A 16,425-nucleotide genomic window follows, 5' to 3' on the forward strand; every position below is an offset into this window, starting at 1 on the left:
CCAGCCAGTGCTTCATAAAGCTTCTCTGTGGTCTCTGAGCCAGTAAAAGAGAGAAACGTCACACCATCAAAAAAAAAAAAAAATCTGGATAGTGAAAAACGAAAATAGACAATCTGTGCAACTCCAATCTCTGTTGGCTTTCGATTGTTCTTATTCATCTTGGCTCCATCGAGCATAAGGTGAGTGACGAGTTCAATCGGGTTTTCTTTTGAGCTGCCTGGTGTTGGAACAGCATCAGACCTGTGTGTTACAGTCGATGGTGGTGGTAGTGGAGCAGCAACAGACGTATGAGATGTTGACGACGATTGCTGAACTGGTGGAGGAGCAATCGATGTTGGTGGTGGAGCAGCAGACGTGTGCAATGTTGACGACGATTGCTGACTTGGTGGAGGAACAATCGATGGTGGTGGTGGAGCAGTAGCGGACAAATGTGACATAGACGATTGTTGATCTGCCTGTGGTGGAATAGTCAATCATGACAAGAAGAGAGTGAGGATGGTGGGCATCCGATCATTGATGAGTGGTCCATCATCTTGAAGTATGCCGCATCAGATTCAAGTGCTCTCTTCAATGTAGACGGCAGGATATTGTAGTATCCATTTCGGATCGTTCTGAGGTCTAGTTTGTTCTTGGATATATGCTCCAACGCCAACTTTATCCTGCGCAGAGAGTAGACCCTTGTGTGAAACCGCAATTCTCTCATCCTCTCAAGCCACTAGTCATCTGGAATCTTGGATTGTACCTTCAACTTGGCAATCTCGAGCAGAGGTATATCTGAATAAGAGAAGGATGTTGAGATTGATTAGTAAATGATCTAATCAAATGTGTTGTTGTTGTTGTTGTTGTTGTTGTTGTTGTTGTTGTTGTTGTTGTTGTTGTAGTTGTTCTTTGGTTAGCAATTCATACCCTTTCTTGCAGTTGCATTGTGTACCTTGTCAGTCGCTTTGATTCGATTCTTAAACTTGACAATCATGCACCTGTTGCATATCTCTGCCAATGACTGCTCGTTATTGATTACTTTGTGATGGTAATTGAGGTTCTGGACGTGCCGGGCCCAGTTGCTGTTGGCCACTAGATCGTGACATCCAAAGTGATCGCACAACTTGTCGCGAGCCTTGCCATCTTCTGTTCTCAGATTGGTCAATGTTGTTGTTGTTGTTGGAATGACCTGCCTCTCTTTTTTCCTTTGCCATAATTGAAGACAAACAACTGGTTGTTTGACATCTTAGTATTTGAATGTTGTATAATTGTTTAATTTAACAATGACAATGTTTGAATAATAAATAAATTTTTATTTGGTGTGGTGTTGATCTATAATTATAAAAGATAGATATTATTGTTACTCTTGCACAGCAGAATGCTATTACTACTATATTAAGCATCAATTGGCAAGTTATCAATCTTTCTTGTGACTAACAGGTGAAAATATTAGTCATTTCATTGCTGTCCTTCAAGGATATAAACAGACAAGTTCTCACCTCCCATTGGTCAACCACACGTGGGGGTCCTTCCTTTTACGTCATCCCAGGTACACAATAAGGTGAAGAAGCCTTGGAGGGACACCCCAATCGATTGGGGTAGTTGTCCAACTTGAAGAGGTTTGTTGAAATAGGGCAGTGATAATTGTGGTAAATCTTCTCCGGCTTGAGGAAGCTCGTGCAAACTCCAAGGGTTTGGTTTTGAGAGCTCTTTAGAAAACGTAGACAGGTATTTATATAGGCTTTCTTTCTTCGGTGTCGGTTGTCGTGAAGGTGATGATGATGGTATAGCTCCAAAGTGGTGCTTCAGTGACGGTGTGATGAGTTTATGAAGTGAGAAGATGCTTCTGCTTACTAAGAGAAAACATAATACATCAATAATGTCAAGATGTAGCAAAATTATTCTTAGAACGTAAGTTGGTAGTAATATTAACATTGTGTAGTTGGATTAGTTAGGCTCTGACAATACAAAATACAATCAAATTCGTAGTGCGCTCTCTCGAGGGCGTTGCTGCTGTTTTGTTGCCAATTTCTTTTCTTTTTTTTCATTGATTAGTTGTATTTTTATTTTTTAAGTTTTAAGCGCGTTTTGTGTTTTTGAGGCATGAAAGCACAAAGGCAAAGCAATCACTTCCATTTGTCATCCAACACAACACACACAGACGCACAACAAAAATGACATCTCTATCTCTGTATACTATAATAATACTTCTCATAATGCTCATTGCCCCTCAAGCTATCAGCAGTAAGAAAATCAGTGCTGCTCTCAATATTATCCTTCCGGGACATGTAGCGGTGGACACACATAAGTGGATTTGTTGAATAAAACATTCCCTCTCAAATTCAAACTTTTAAGTTGATTCATCAAAAAACTACTCATTTTGGAGGGTTGTAGTTATAACTTGTTCAAACACAGTGGCTTTAGTTGTGTTATTGGCTACAGATAATATAAAGTAATACTACATGTTGTAGTTGTCATTAATAATAATAATAATATTATTATCTTTTATTAAACGAACGAACGAGCAAAAATCAATCAAACAAACAAATAAACAATAATGAGTAGCAGTAGTAGTAGTACGGCGACAGCAACGTCGACGAATGAACTGTCAGAGAATATATCGGTGGTGGTCAGAGCAAGACCTTTTAATACAGACGAGATCAAAGCATCATATTATGAATCATGGAGTCTAGATCAATCGACAAATACCATCGTCTCATTGCCTCCACCTCAGACAGCTCCCTCGCCAAAGACTACATCGTCAATGGTTGGCGGCATGCCTCGCACACCTGGCAAGGCGACATCTGCTGCCGCTGCATCATTGTCAGCGTCAACTGGCAGCAGTGCAACAGGCTCCAAATTCATTGCCAACAGCTATACATACGACCACCTGTTCTCACCATCGATGGACACCCCTCAGATATATGATACGGTGGCCAAGCGCATCATTTGGAGCACGATGGAGGGATACAATGGCACGATCTTTGCATATGGTCAGACGGCATCGGGCAAGACCTTCACGATGAAGGGCAGCGGCAAGAAGAACCCAGGCATCATCCCAATGGCCATTCGCGATGTCTTTGATTTCATCCAACAGGAGCCTGGGCGCGAGTTCCTGCTGCGTGTCAGCTACATGGAGATTTACAACGAGGTAATCAATGACCTCCTAGCGCCAGAGAGTTTGAACCTCAAGATACATGAGAAGCCAAATGTAAGCATCGTCCACCACTCGCGCTGGCACGCTCACTCACTAATTCATTCTCGCGCGACAACAGGGAGAGATATATGTTGGAAACTTGAAAGAGGAGATTGTACTGTCGCCTGATCATGTCATGTCACTGATCTCGGCTGGAGAGGCATACAGACACGTTGGCAGTACGAACTTCAACGAGCAATCCTCTCGCTCACACACCATCTTTCGACTTGTAGTCGAGAGCAAAGAGACAGCATCCACTGGATCAGCAGTCCGTGTATCATTCCTGGTATGTTGATTGATTGATTGATGACCTTGGACCATCACTCATACTTACCAACTTGACCTGGACCTCATCAGAACCTCATCGATTTGGCAGGAAGTGAACGTGCATCAGAAGGAGTACAAGCAATACGTAACAAGGAGGGAGCGTATATTAATAAGAGTTTGCTGACGCTTGGAAGTGTGATCAGCAAGCTGAGCGAGAAGACGACTGGTCATATCAATTATCGTGATAGCAAACTGACGAGGATCTTGCAGAACTCATTGAGTGGCAACTCAAAGATTGCCATTGTCTGTACAATCACATTGGCCAGCAACAACTTTGAGGAGACGCACTCCACACTCAAGTTTGCCAGTCGCGCCAAGAAGATCACCAATCACGCCAGGCTCAACGAGGTGGTCGACGACAAGACTTTGATCAAGCAGTATCGCAATGAGATTGCCGAGCTGAAGCTCAAGCTGGAGGAGGCACAGCGCAAGGAGCTTGATCTCGAGAAGAACAAGACCGCTGAGGAGTTGTCCAAGAGGCTGCACGACGCCGAGAAGCACAAGAACTTGCTCGAGTCCAAGATACAGCACTTGACCAAGCTGATCCTGGTCAGCAGCTCAATCTCCAAGGCCAAGCAGGGCTCAACGTCGTCCTCGTCCGAGGCATCCCCGCTGAGTTCCAGCGTGGAGGATATTGACGCGCATCATATCAGCTCGCATCTCAAGTCCAATCCACTGGTCGATGGCAAGGACGTGGCAAAGATGGCCAAGTTGGAGAAGGAGCTGGAGGAGAAGAACAAGACAATCGAGAGCGATCAGAAGAGGATCAAGGAGTTGGAGCTCAAGCTCAAGGAGAAAGAGGATAGCGTGGCAAGTTTGGAATTTAGGATCAATGGATACATGGAGAAGTTTAAGACCCTGATATCACAGAACGACAGTCTCAAAAAACAACTGAGTTCAACTCAAAAGGAGCTGGAAGAACACAAGCTGCAGCTACTCGAGGCGCAGGAGCAGGAGCAAGAGCAGGAACAAGATCAAGAACAAGACGACCCAGATGAGATGTACTGATCGAGGTTTGATTGATTAGTTCTCGATGTGGATGTTGGACTCACTGGACTATAGCCCACAGCGGTGGTCTATAGGCGACACTCACTCGCGACTCACTTGTCGAATGCTCTCTCCCAACAACAATATATAATAATAAATGGTGTAAATAGACTTCGGACTTTATTCCTGATCCATTTTGGAAGGGCAAAACTATCACCTGATCATCAATCACTCAATCAATCAATCAAAAACACAAACATATAACTAATAACTAATATGATTGATACACTTTCAAATGTTGTGATAAGATGTATCATTGAACAACTTGCAAACGAGTTGGATATGGTCTGCTTTGGTATGTCATGTAAGAGGTTCTATTCAATCTTACCATGGTCTATATTATTGCGTGGCAATCAAATGCGCACGTGGCACATCAACGAAGAGATTACCGAGGGTGATCTACAGCCATCACTCCTACATCTTCATTTTGGTCTAAAGTTCAATCAACCGATTGATGTTGGACAGCTGCCTCAATCCTTGCTCACGCTGACCTTTGGAGATAACTTTGATCAAACACTACCAGCACACAGTTTGCCCTCATCCTTGACTTGTCTAAGGCTAGGCCACGACTTCAAGATAATTGGACCCGACACACTGCCACCTAGGCTCGTCATTCTGGAGTTTGGCTCGATGTTTAATCAAGATATTGGAGTTGGCATCCTCCCGCCCACTCTTACCGACCTCACCTTTGGCTTCTACTTTAACCGCTCCATCTCAGTCGGCGCGCTGCCACAGTCTCTGATCCAACTCAAGTTTGGATACAGCTTCAATCAACAGATCGAACCAAATGTACTTCCTTCAAGCCTCAAGCATCTTGAGTTTGGACAGACATTCGACTGCCCTCTTGTTGGCACCGATGGTGTCACACCCTGGCTTCCACCAATGTTGGAGTCACTGACCTTCCTCGAGGGAAGCTTCGACCACCCTATCGAATCAGTGATGCCATCAACACTCATGACATTGTCACTTGGGTCGTCTTTTAATCATCCCATCGCCCCTTTATCACTTCTCAACTCACTTGTCAAACTGGAGGTTGGAACTGCCTTTAACAAACAACTCACGAGAGGCTGTTTGCCCGAGTCCTTGCGTACTCTCTCGATTGAAGATATTTTCACGTTTGTCCTCGAGCCAGGAAGTCTGCCAACCAATCTAACAAGGTTGACATTTGGCTTGAGGTTCAATGGACCCCTCTTCCCAGGTGCACTGCCCCGTGGCCTGGTACATCTTTGTCTCAATGGTGAATTCGATCAGCCACTCATTTCCGGAGTGCTACCATTAGGTCTGGAAACACTTCGACTTGGACATCGATTCAATCATGTTCTGACTCCCTACGTCTCACTGCCACCCAATCTACGCGATCTTACACTCAGCTTCTACTTTGACTACAGCCTCGCACCTGGCGCACTCCCCGCATCACTCACAAGCCTTGAGTTCAAATATGCGTTTGACAAGATGCTTGAACATGATAGTCTGCCCATCGGCTTGACCAAGCTCACACTCAGTGGATTGTACAACTATCCACTGAGTAAGGGATTGCTCCCTTCATCATTGTTGGAGCTGAGGTTTGGCCAGAAGTTCAATCAACCCTTGAAGGTGGGAGACCTACCCGACTCAATCACCAAGTTGTCATTTGGTACTTCTTTTAACCAACCTATTGAGGCTGGTGTCCTCCCGGCAAGCCTAACATACTTATCGATCGAACCAGGATTAAGACAACCAACTTTAGTGTTCCCAGATGGTCTCAAACACCTTGACTTGTGCTCACTCGCATACTTGGTATCATTCATTCCCTCATTGCCAGACTCTCTCGAGTCCATTACAATTGGAATGGTATATGATGTGATTGACACTATTCACCTTGAGGGTCACAAGAATATTGAAGAGGGATGGCGATCACTATTTGCACATCGACAACGTCCCTTGGATACATTGAACTTGAAGTGCGATGCCAATATGCAAGAGGCCAGATATGTGTTGGAGTTCTTGGTTGATTTGGCACCAAACGTTGGAACTTATCAAGTCACAATGAGATACCTAAAGAGTTTGACCAAAGTACTTCTTCGGCGAATAGATGACATCAATGGAATACTATCTATTATATCCTTTGAAAACGAGGGAGTTATTGAAGGAGAAGGAGTAGGATCCAACAAATATTTAATAAGATTGATAACGAGAGTGAGTGAGAAGCTTCTCTCTTCTTAAAATATCTGGACCATTGGGTATTGTTACACTCAAGACCTGGAGGAAGAGGATGTTGGGTGCCATGGCACTATTGTAATTGCCAAGGTAGGTAAATAAAAGACGTGTAAAAAGAATCGCCAAGATCATCAGAGACTTCCACAAAAAGTTTTATCTCAGGCCAATATTTCATTATTTTTTTTGTTAAGGGGCCTGGAAGATATCTTCTATCCAAGCGAACTTGGAACCATAATGAAAGTTTCTATGATCAAGTATGATATCTGATCAAATTGAAGACAAATATTTAAAAAAAAATTTTCATGATTGTTGGATTATTAGCCCATATAACACCGATTATCATTAGCAATGTTATAAACTTCTATGTTAACAAAATGCTTGGCCGTCTAACCCCGATCCTGGTTGGATGGCTCGGAAACCTCCGTACCGCAGTAGTAAACTACTTTGCACAGAGACGGGGCCCTGCTCTACCTTTACTTGAGACAGTTTAGGGATGTGTCCAGGAAAACACAATTTTCTCTCTCTCGATCATGAGAGACGCAATATTAATGTTAAATATAATTAATCATTTTGATAGGTATTAATAATCATTTTGTACCTATTAATACACGGGAAAAACGATGTCCCGATGACCAAATTAATCACTTTGGCACCAGGTCCTGTTAGTTTGAGATTATGATGAAAAACGAATGAAGTGGTGGTCACTAATAGTTGAACAATCTTCAACAACATGTTGTTCATTTCACTTTGTTGACGACATCAATAAAACAAATAAGTTATAAAACTACCTCTACCTATACTATGTCAACATCACAAACAACGACAACAACAATAACCGACAATGTGATTGATGATGCAAGCAAATCATCATCATCATCATCAACATCAACCTCACAGACTCAGACACAGACAGATGAAAGTATTAGTAGTGACGACACACTAGAGAAGTCATTGTCAACATGCATGAAGTTGCTGTCGGCAGACTCTGATGAAGAGAGATTCGTCGGTATAGTGCTCGTGAAGAACTTGATCAAACCTGATGATATAACGAATATGACAAGAGTGTATAGATCATTGGGCTTGGAGTTCTTGCATCGTCTACTGCAAACACCATCATTGCCCAGTGTCGATTCAGTATCATATCACAACTTGGCCATTGCCATCCTATCGACATTTACAACAATGGACACGACACAATGCTCGCTCAGTGACCTAAACACAACAATAATATACGATGTATCTCAACATACATTGTTATCACAGATAATATATAATGTATTGAAGAACGTCAGTCAATCGTATGTATCGACTCGGCAGATCAGTTACTCGACCGCGACGACGATGATGATGATCAATGACTCACACACGCTCTCTTCACAATCATTCAGGGAAGAACTGAGTGAGGCGTTCATTCAAGAGTCACTTTCATTCATATACTCATTGCTGTCATTCGAGAGCAGGCTAATAGAGTTGTCAAAGACCGCGAGCGACACACCCTCATCATCACCATCATCGATCAATCTAACGAGCAAGCTCGTGCTTCAAGAGGACAACCTTACACACTTGGCAACAATCATTCAAAGACTACACAAGGCTACAAACAACTTGACAAATCTGCATGTGGACGACAATGGTCATGATGACAATGCCATCACGCTACTCTCACTCTTTGAACACTCCATTCATACATTGAACGTCTTGATCATCGATGCACAACAACAATCAACACAATCTACAACATTCATACCTATTGTTCAAACGATTGCTACAATATTCAGAGAGAGGAAGGACCAGCATCGACTGTCTCTCCTCCCAATACTCGTGGCAATCTTCCAACTTGATGGCTTCCCCGCTGTGTACCCGTCGAACCAATGTCCGGCCCCGGTCACCCATGCAGCGGCCAACATCAGAGAAGCGATCGCGCAGTTGTTCCAAGCAAAGAAACTAAAGGAGGCACATCGCGATCATTCAATAATCCTATTCTCAACGTTGTTTGATCTGTTTGGTGGACAATGGCTATTGACAAATTCACGCGACACCTTCTCAAGCGAGAAGTTGCTGGTGCTGGCATGTCAATACGCTCGAACAGAGATTCAAATGATACTCCTCTCACAGCAGGCCACCGAAGAGATACCGAGCGACAAGATCAATCTGCTGCTCTCATGCTACTCCATTCTGGACAATGTGGTTGCGATGCTGGTGGCTCAGTTCGACCTTGGCGACGAGGCCAGCCTCACTGCCGACACCCTGCTACAGATTCGCAAGATACTGATAGACTCCAACTTGATCATGTTGGAGTACCTCAAGGACGTGGCGGAGGAGTCGCCCTCGACCGAGCCAACACACGTCATGGTCATCACGCTGAAGAACGCCGGCCTGTTCCTGGCGGAGGAGGCGGCCGAGTCCATGAACGAGGTGCTCAAGAACTCGCTGCACATGATCATGAAGTACTTCCTCTCATTCAAAGAGGACTATGGCTTCTTCATCTCCTACCTGCTGCCAGGCATTGCCAACTACATTGATGTAGGCGCCTATGAGAAGAGTAGCCAGGCCAAAGACTTCTTTAATAGACAGAATGGACATCTATTGCTGGCACAGTACCTTATCGACTATCTACCTACATTGGTTGTGATGGCCATTGAGGACTCGGCGTCCTCGCCATCAACCTCGTCGACAGCGCCATCAGAGAACTCATTGATCAATGCAATGCGTAGCTATGGCGTCACTGGCGAGATCGTTGGCAACACTTACCTCCCGCATGCCTGCTCGATACTATACTTCTACCTCAGCTGTTGGGACACGCCAATCGACATTAACAACAAGGGAACATTCATCGCTCTGTTCAAGGCAATCACCGAATCTGTGGAGTTGGTCACATCCAGCATCGATCAATCAATTGGCGACCTCATTGAAGGATCGCCAAGTATACCTGGTCAACCTCATTCTCGTGTCCATGTCCATTCTTAAGCGATTGGAAGAGCAGGACTTTGCACTGCTGGCAAGGCCACATGTTAGCAATGACGAAGACAACAATGAAGACAACAATGACAACATACTACAGAGAGCAGCACTTGGCTACCTTGAGTTCTACCAAAGCATTGAACTACCGCCTTCTGATCAAGCCTCTTGCAATTTATGGGAGGACATCAAAGTGCATTGGCTAAACACCATGGAGTGTAAGTTGAGAGGACGATGGCATGCTGCCAGGCGAGATACTAACGAACAGTTTAATCAACGTGTTAGTGCTACTTCAATGTCTGGACAGATATCCAACTGTTGCCAAGCAGGTGATTGAATCGAGATGGCCACCAACAGACTTCAACATTTCAACGACATGCGATCGAATGGATGCAGATACAGTGATTGGCGTCAACCGAAGCGTCAGCCAGATTGTCCGAAAGTTGATAAACCTGAGGAGTGTGGCGACGGCATCGCCCAAGGCAGCGGTGGTGCCACCGCCATCGTCAATGAACGAGTGACAGCGCTGTCACTTGTTCCTTCCAAATGCTTGTTTGTTGTTGTTACTTTATTTCTGTGTGATACTCTTGGTGTGGATGAGCTTCTCGAGGATGGCAGGGTTGTGGATGGTGCCACCGTTCAGGTCGCCCATGTAGTGAGTGGCAGTGCCCGCCAGCTTGAGGTAGAACATCTGTTGCTGCTTCTCAACAGTGGTGATGCTGGCGTTCTTCTTGACATTGTTGAACTTGCTAACAGTGACGACGCGATGCACCTTTGGATTACCAAACTGATTGTAAGTGACCAACTCAATGATCCTACCCTTGTTATATGCGAATATCTTTGCAATCGACATCCTACCATGCTTCCTGTTGTTGTTGTCGCGTACGATGTGTGATTGAGTCAGTGATGTAGCCGCGTCGACAAGTAGACAAACAACATACCTGATGAAGTAGAATGTTGCAAGGACAAAGCCTGTGCATACACCAAAGACTAGTGCAGTAGTAGCAAAGCCTGGGTCGGGCAGCTCAAAGTACCAGTCGTAGATACCAAACAGCAGACCGATCTGAAGGAAGCCAATGAATGAGATACCCTTGAACTTGAACTCCTTGACATCTTCAAACACCAACACCTTGTCTTGATCAAATAGATTCTTATGTTGTTGTTGTTCATTCTCTGCATCATTGTTGTTGTTATTGTTGTTGTTGTTCGATGAAGATGATGTAGTTGATGTTGAAGTGAATGACCTAAGATGATGTTGACGACCAAAGTGTGGAGCAATGCTTCGTAGCAATGTACTCGATGATGTGATGATGCAACCCTTACTGCTGTTATTGTTATGGTTGATTGTTATATATGATCGGAATGACTTGTTGTTGATGTCTGTGAAGGTGACTCTTGCCGCTACCTTTGATGATGAAGTCGCTGTCGCCGCACCGAACAGTGAACCCATAGCAGTCTGGGCATCGGCACCCAAACATGCTCTAAACGTTGCAACACTCTTTGCTGTAGTGTTACTCATCAATAGTCTTGAATTCCTTGTCAACATCTCTATCTCTTTATCTTTATCTTTGTTCGAAGTATTAAAGTGGACACGTGACCTGGTTTGATCAAAACGATTCGTCGACTTCCCATTTCATGTCGACTTGTGGTTGTTTATTGAACTTGGACATCCATACCAATGCAGGCTCTGATGAAGATGATGACTCCTTCTTATCTTTGACCTGGTCATAAGGTGAGGTAGTGGTGGATGTTGGAGCAACAGGTGCGGGAGTGGGCTTGCCACCTCCGCCTCCAAAGATTCGTAGTAATGCGCTTGTTCGGTCATTCGATCCATCCTTGGCCATGAATGCCGATGTGAACTTTGATGCAGCCAATGGTGCACATACATTATATCCAAGTCTCATGTAGAACTGTGATTGATCATGTGTATTCAAATAGAACTTTGTGTATCCCTTACTACAAATTGATCGATTGATTGATTGATTGATGGTGGATGATGGATGGGAAGTGAGTTAGTTGGACTGGATGGATGGCTGACTGGCCGAACAATGGTCTGATCCAACATACCTCAGTGCCACTCTTTCAAGCTCCTCAACAATCAAACTTCCATAACCTTTGGATCTAAACTCCTTCTTGATCAATACTAAGTTGGAGGGGAGGGAGGGATTGAGTGAGTGAGATGATTGTTGACTGATTGACCATGACCCTACTACTCCATGGTATGCCATTGGTACCTACCATTCTCAATTAGGATTGAACTGTGTGAGTCATTGGCATCGACCACTCCAGACATTGATGCACATCCAATCAACTGTCGTTGTTGAGGATCATTTTCTTTATCTGTGTTGATCAACATTAATAGATAGTATGGTAGATATTCTGATGACTTCATAATCATCACACGTCTATATGTAGATGATCTAGGCCATTGGCTATTCAACAGCTCTATCAAATCCTCTGTCAACTCTAATTCTTTGTGAAATGGTTTGAAGCTAATTGTTGGACTTGTGATGGCTATAGTGGCTGTAGACCTGGATGCGTCTGTAGTTGTGTCCACTGAGGCACTGGGTGTCTGTTCCTCACTCATATTGTCCGATGGTAACATGTATATAACTAACAAGGTGATTGCATTAATGTATTATTTGATAAGAGAGAGTGTGGTTGACGATGATCAGATGATCAGAAGACAGATCTTTTTGAAGAAACACAAAGATCAAAAGAGATACACAATACTTATAAATGGACTCACTACCTATAATCATTATACAACATATAGTTAATCATTTGAATGATCAATTAGATGTAAGTTGTTTATTGTTGACATGTGATAGACTTTATCAAAGACGACTGGCCATCACTTGTCCTCCAGCACCCAACATTTGCACATGTCAACCAACATTCTGCACCAACTTCAACAAGTTGACCAACTTCCATCGTTGTGACCCTCCTCCGAAAGGTATCTATCTTGGTCATAACTCGCTCGCTCAATCACTAACTTCTCACCCACCCTATCCCTAATGGAATGATTACAATCACATCATGTGACACACAATCAGGGATCGATATACATAGAGACTATCATCATCACTTGATGAGAGATGAGAATATGACACAAACAATCTTTCGTAAACATGACTTGACATCACCTATTATGCCAGGAGACCTCCCAGACTCAATCACAGAGTTGATATTAGGCGACACATTCAACCAACCCTTGAAGCCAGGCTCCATCCCTGAGTCTGTCACAACCCTATGGCTAGGTAACCTTTATGATCATCAACTTGAACAAGGTATCATCCCGTCCAAAGTCAAGTCACTGTGGTTGGGCTGGAGCTATGCACACCTGCTCCACCCTGGTATACTTCCATCAACTCTCCAATCTCTCCACACAGGTGGCTTTGACAATCTCCTGTCAACACCAGGTATACTGCCCCCCTCATTGACATCACTATGCCTTGCCGAGTTCACACAACATCTAGCGCCAGGCATACTACCCGCATCCCTTACCACGTTGGAGTTGGGCAATTACTTCAATCGAGACATTGAGCCAGGCATCCTTCCAACAAGACTCTTGTATCTCAAGATTGGCAATCGATTCAATGGCCGACTCATGCTTGGCAGTCTGCCCCAATCACTTCTCAAGCTCAAGTTTGGCTATAACTTTAATCAAGTATTGTCACCTGGTGTCCTACCGGCATCTCTTCAAACATTGATTCTAAGTCAAGAGTACAATCATCCACTGGAGCCATCAACTCTGCCCAGCTCACTCAAGCGCATCTCATTTGGTATATCATTCAGACAGGAACTATCCCAAGACAACCTACCATCGTCGATCACATCGATCTTTTACTCTGAGAACTTGTTCCAACTGGCCACTCCAGACGTCATCCATCACTGTCCGATGATCAAACGATTAGAGTTGTCGATTGCTACCAATCTGAATCACCCAAGGTGTGATAACATCATGCCCAGCAAGGCACAGCTATCCATGGGCAACGTTCATTCATTGGCATTATGCTTGCCTCCACGACACATGACATCCAACCATGGTTATACAAACTTTGTTCAAAGATGTTTGGATACAGATATACCCAACATCATTATACTACCATCAAATTATTATATCAAAGGAGAACAAGGTATCATACGTAGAGTTGATAACAACATAATGTTGGTAGTTGATAGTAGTTCAAGATTACACTTTATCACACAAGACATATTATTCAATCATTGTGGCAATATATTCAAGGATGTCCTTGACTAACTAAATGACAATCAACCTTGACATGAAGATAAGTCTTGTCGAGTCTTTGGTTGTGTCGCGGAGCCACGACATGTCCTTGGAATTCCCAAAAAAGGACAAAAGTTAGATCTGAAAGTTTGGAATTGCAAGTCGACAACAACTTGTGGGTCTCACTTCACTTCACTCATTCATTGAATAAGTACAAACAAATAAACATATATATACATATAAATAATAATAATATGGAGACACAACAAAAGCATGATACACCAGAGAATCTAGAGATACATCATAATGATCATCGTCAACCTAGAGCATCTTTGATTAGTGAGGATGCTAATTTGATGGATAGAGGAATGATGTCCAGTCCCGTATTGTCAAGAATGAGAGAAGATTATAAGTTGGGACACTTGGACGAGTCTACTATACTACACAACCCATTCATTCAGTTTGACAAATGGTTCCAAGATGAGTTACAATGGAAGAAGATCGCTGAGCCCAATGCAATGACCCTCTGCACCTGTTCAAAAGAAGGCAAGCCATCTGGTAGAATAGTATGTTGTTGTTATAGTTGTTGTTGTTCTTCACTCTCTAATCATTCATTCAAACATTCAAACATATACAAGGTACTTCTCAAGTTCTTTGATGAGAATGGTTATGTTTTGTTTACAAACTATAATGGACGCAAGTCAAGGGAGATGACTGATAACCCTAATGCATCACTGGTGTTCTATTGGTCAGAGAGACAAGTGCGTGTTGAGGGTACGGTAGAGCGTACAACACGTCAAGAGAGTGAGGACTACTTCAAGACACGACCAAGGACAAGCCAGATAGGCGCATGGGTGTCAGAGTACCAGAGTGCAGAGGTCACTGAAAGCTACATGCGTCAACGTCAACTAGATATAGAGAAGCAGTTTGAAGGTGTCGAGGTGCCCGTGCCCAGCTTCTGGGGAGGCTGGCGAATCAAACCCACCTACTTTGAGTTCTGGCAGGGCAAAGGTGGTCGCATTCACGATCGCTTCAAGTTCACAAAGAATACAGATTTCAATGAGGGCAGTGACACTGAGTGGACGTTCAAGAGACTGTCGCCATAATGACACGTGCTCAATGCACTTTAGAATAAACAACCCATGGTCAAGTGAACCTTAGGTTGTGTTTAAATGTACATGGGATGGATTGGAGAGCACTAGCTTCCAACGTGAAGGCTGACCTAAGTTTAATGAATGAATGAGATAATGGTGCTTGCTTAGTTGCTGGATACCATGGAGTGATTGTCTAACTCATCGTCGTCATAGCCAATGACACCAGGAGCATCGAGATAGAAGTGGAATGTGTCATTGGGGAGACTTGAGGACAGGACAATCTTCATCTCACGCAGTGTAACATCGCCATTGGAACTGTGGACGGAGCGTCCAACACACTTCTTGACCATGATACGAGTGTTTACAAAGTTGGCCCATGACAGGCCCAGTGCTGGAATGATCGTCGTCTTGTTTGGTAGTTGATTGGATGTCGATGGCAATGAGACAGTGGAGTGTTGCTGCTTGGTATTCTGGAATGATGGAATGTATGACTTTCTACGCTTCTTCCTTGGCCTGTTCTGATAGTTCTCCACAACAGTAGCTGATTGATTATCGAGATTGATCAATGCATTTGAAGTTGTTGTGGTCGCTGTCGCATCGTCACTCTGGGAGGCATTGCCTATTGAGGCAGACGATGAAGACGAGTCATTCTTAAAGATATGGCTGTCAAAGTAGTCTGAGACTTGATTGACAACCACCACTGTGATTCCATGCTCTTCACTGATGAGCTTAAGTTGATTTGAGAGCTCCCAGAGCACATTGGTCTTGTCGATAAGGTCCTTCTTGTCGTTTCCATACTCTGATCGAAACAGTGTGGCGATTGAGTCGATGACCAACAGACGAATAGTGCGCTTCTCAATGAGCTCTGAGAATCCATTGTTCAACAAGTGCATCAGCTGATATACGGTGGGCACCAGACGGATGAATAGGTTGTCCTCAAACTTGATTGAAAGTGGTGGCTGATTGGCATTCTGACGCATCTTCTCAAACACGGGCATTCGATGTGAGACGATCTGTTTCAGACGCTTCATTTGTTGTGAGATATCGGTGGAGCTGATGTACAACACGCCTCCCTCCAGCCCGCCCATGTCAAAGGGCAGCTGAGTCTGCACAGCCAGCTGGAGACACAGCTGTGTCTTGCCCGAGCCAGCCTCACCAACAATCTCTGTGATGCCACTGGGCAAGATACCGCCTTGCAGATGTCTATCCAGTATGTTTGAGCCAGTGGACAATCGTATGCTTGATATTGGCAATGATTCAATATGTTTGGCTGAGACCAATCTTAGCATTTCTTGCATGTGGCCATTGTTGTCATTGTTGTTGATGGACTGAAGAGGAGGAGTAGGTACAGAGTAAAGTCGATATAATAGAGTATTTGAGAGGTAGGCCAGGAATAT

At 43.9% G+C, this 16,425-nt stretch overlaps 9 protein-coding genes across 9 annotated transcripts; 5 read left to right on the forward strand and 4 right to left on the reverse strand.

Annotated features, from left to right (window-relative positions):
• Positions 1-234: 234 nt before the first annotated feature.
• On the reverse strand, positions 235-477 carry SAMD00019534_036320 (hypothetical protein; the record flags this gene model as incomplete). The annotated part of the gene is made up of 1 exon (XM_012904524.1): positions 235-477. One exon carries the CDS (start codon positions 475-477, stop codon positions 235-237), a length of 243 nt encoding a protein of 80 aa, XP_012759978.1.
• A 2,053-nt stretch (positions 478-2,530) lies between these two features.
• Positions 2,531-4,504, forward strand: SAMD00019534_036330 (hypothetical protein; the record flags this gene model as incomplete). Its single annotated transcript, XM_012904525.1, has 4 exons — positions 2,531-2,602; positions 2,732-3,190; positions 3,255-3,440; positions 3,533-4,504. Coding segments are annotated over 4 exons (1,689 nt in total), but the record flags the coding sequence as incomplete, so codon positions are not given.
• Positions 4,505-4,831: 327 nt separating this feature from the next.
• SAMD00019534_036340 (hypothetical protein) lies at positions 4,832-6,745 on the forward strand (the record flags this gene model as incomplete). The annotated part of the gene is made up of 2 exons (XM_012904526.1): positions 4,832-5,405; positions 5,487-6,745. Coding segments are annotated over 2 exons (1,833 nt in total), but the record flags the coding sequence as incomplete, so codon positions are not given.
• Positions 6,746-7,546: 801 nt separating this feature from the next.
• Positions 7,547-9,712, forward strand: SAMD00019534_036350 (hypothetical protein; the record flags this gene model as incomplete). Its single annotated transcript, XM_012904527.1, has 2 exons — positions 7,547-8,043; positions 8,134-9,712. 2 exons carry the CDS (start codon positions 7,547-7,549, stop codon positions 9,710-9,712), a joined length of 2,076 nt encoding a protein of 691 aa, XP_012759981.1.
• Positions 9,713-10,271: 559 nt separating this feature from the next.
• SAMD00019534_036360 (hypothetical protein) lies at positions 10,272-11,222 on the reverse strand (the record flags this gene model as incomplete). The annotated part of the gene is made up of 2 exons (XM_012904528.1): positions 10,272-10,569; positions 10,645-11,222. The coding sequence occupies 2 exons, from the start codon at positions 11,220-11,222 to the stop codon at positions 10,272-10,274; spliced, it is 876 nt and encodes a 291-aa protein (XP_012759982.1).
• Positions 11,223-11,310: 88 nt separating this feature from the next.
• SAMD00019534_036370 (hypothetical protein) lies at positions 11,311-11,996 on the reverse strand (the record flags this gene model as incomplete). The annotated part of the gene is made up of 3 exons (XM_012904529.1): positions 11,311-11,659; positions 11,771-11,846; positions 11,942-11,996. 3 exons carry the CDS (start codon positions 11,994-11,996, stop codon positions 11,311-11,313), a joined length of 480 nt encoding a protein of 159 aa, XP_012759983.1.
• An 855-nt stretch (positions 11,997-12,851) lies between these two features.
• Positions 12,852-13,961, forward strand: SAMD00019534_036380 (hypothetical protein; the record flags this gene model as incomplete). Its single annotated transcript, XM_012904530.1, has 1 exon — positions 12,852-13,961. A coding segment is annotated over one exon (1,110 nt), but the record flags the coding sequence as incomplete, so codon positions are not given.
• A 323-nt stretch (positions 13,962-14,284) lies between these two features.
• SAMD00019534_036390 (hypothetical protein) lies at positions 14,285-15,034 on the forward strand (the record flags this gene model as incomplete). Its single annotated transcript, XM_012904531.1, has 2 exons — positions 14,285-14,500; positions 14,573-15,034. Coding segments are annotated over 2 exons (678 nt in total), but the record flags the coding sequence as incomplete, so codon positions are not given.
• Positions 15,035-15,237: 203 nt separating this feature from the next.
• SAMD00019534_036400 (hypothetical protein) lies at positions 15,238-16,371 on the reverse strand (the record flags this gene model as incomplete). Its single annotated transcript, XM_012904532.1, has 1 exon — positions 15,238-16,371. A coding segment is annotated over one exon (1,134 nt), but the record flags the coding sequence as incomplete, so codon positions are not given.
• Between the last annotated feature and the right edge of the window lie 54 nt (positions 16,372-16,425).

Source organism: Acytostelium subglobosum (assembly GCF_000787575.1).
Source record: "Acytostelium subglobosum LB1 DNA, scaffold: scaffold6, whole genome shotgun sequence".
NCBI lineage: Eukaryota > Evosea > Eumycetozoa > Acytosteliales > Acytosteliaceae > Acytostelium > Acytostelium subglobosum.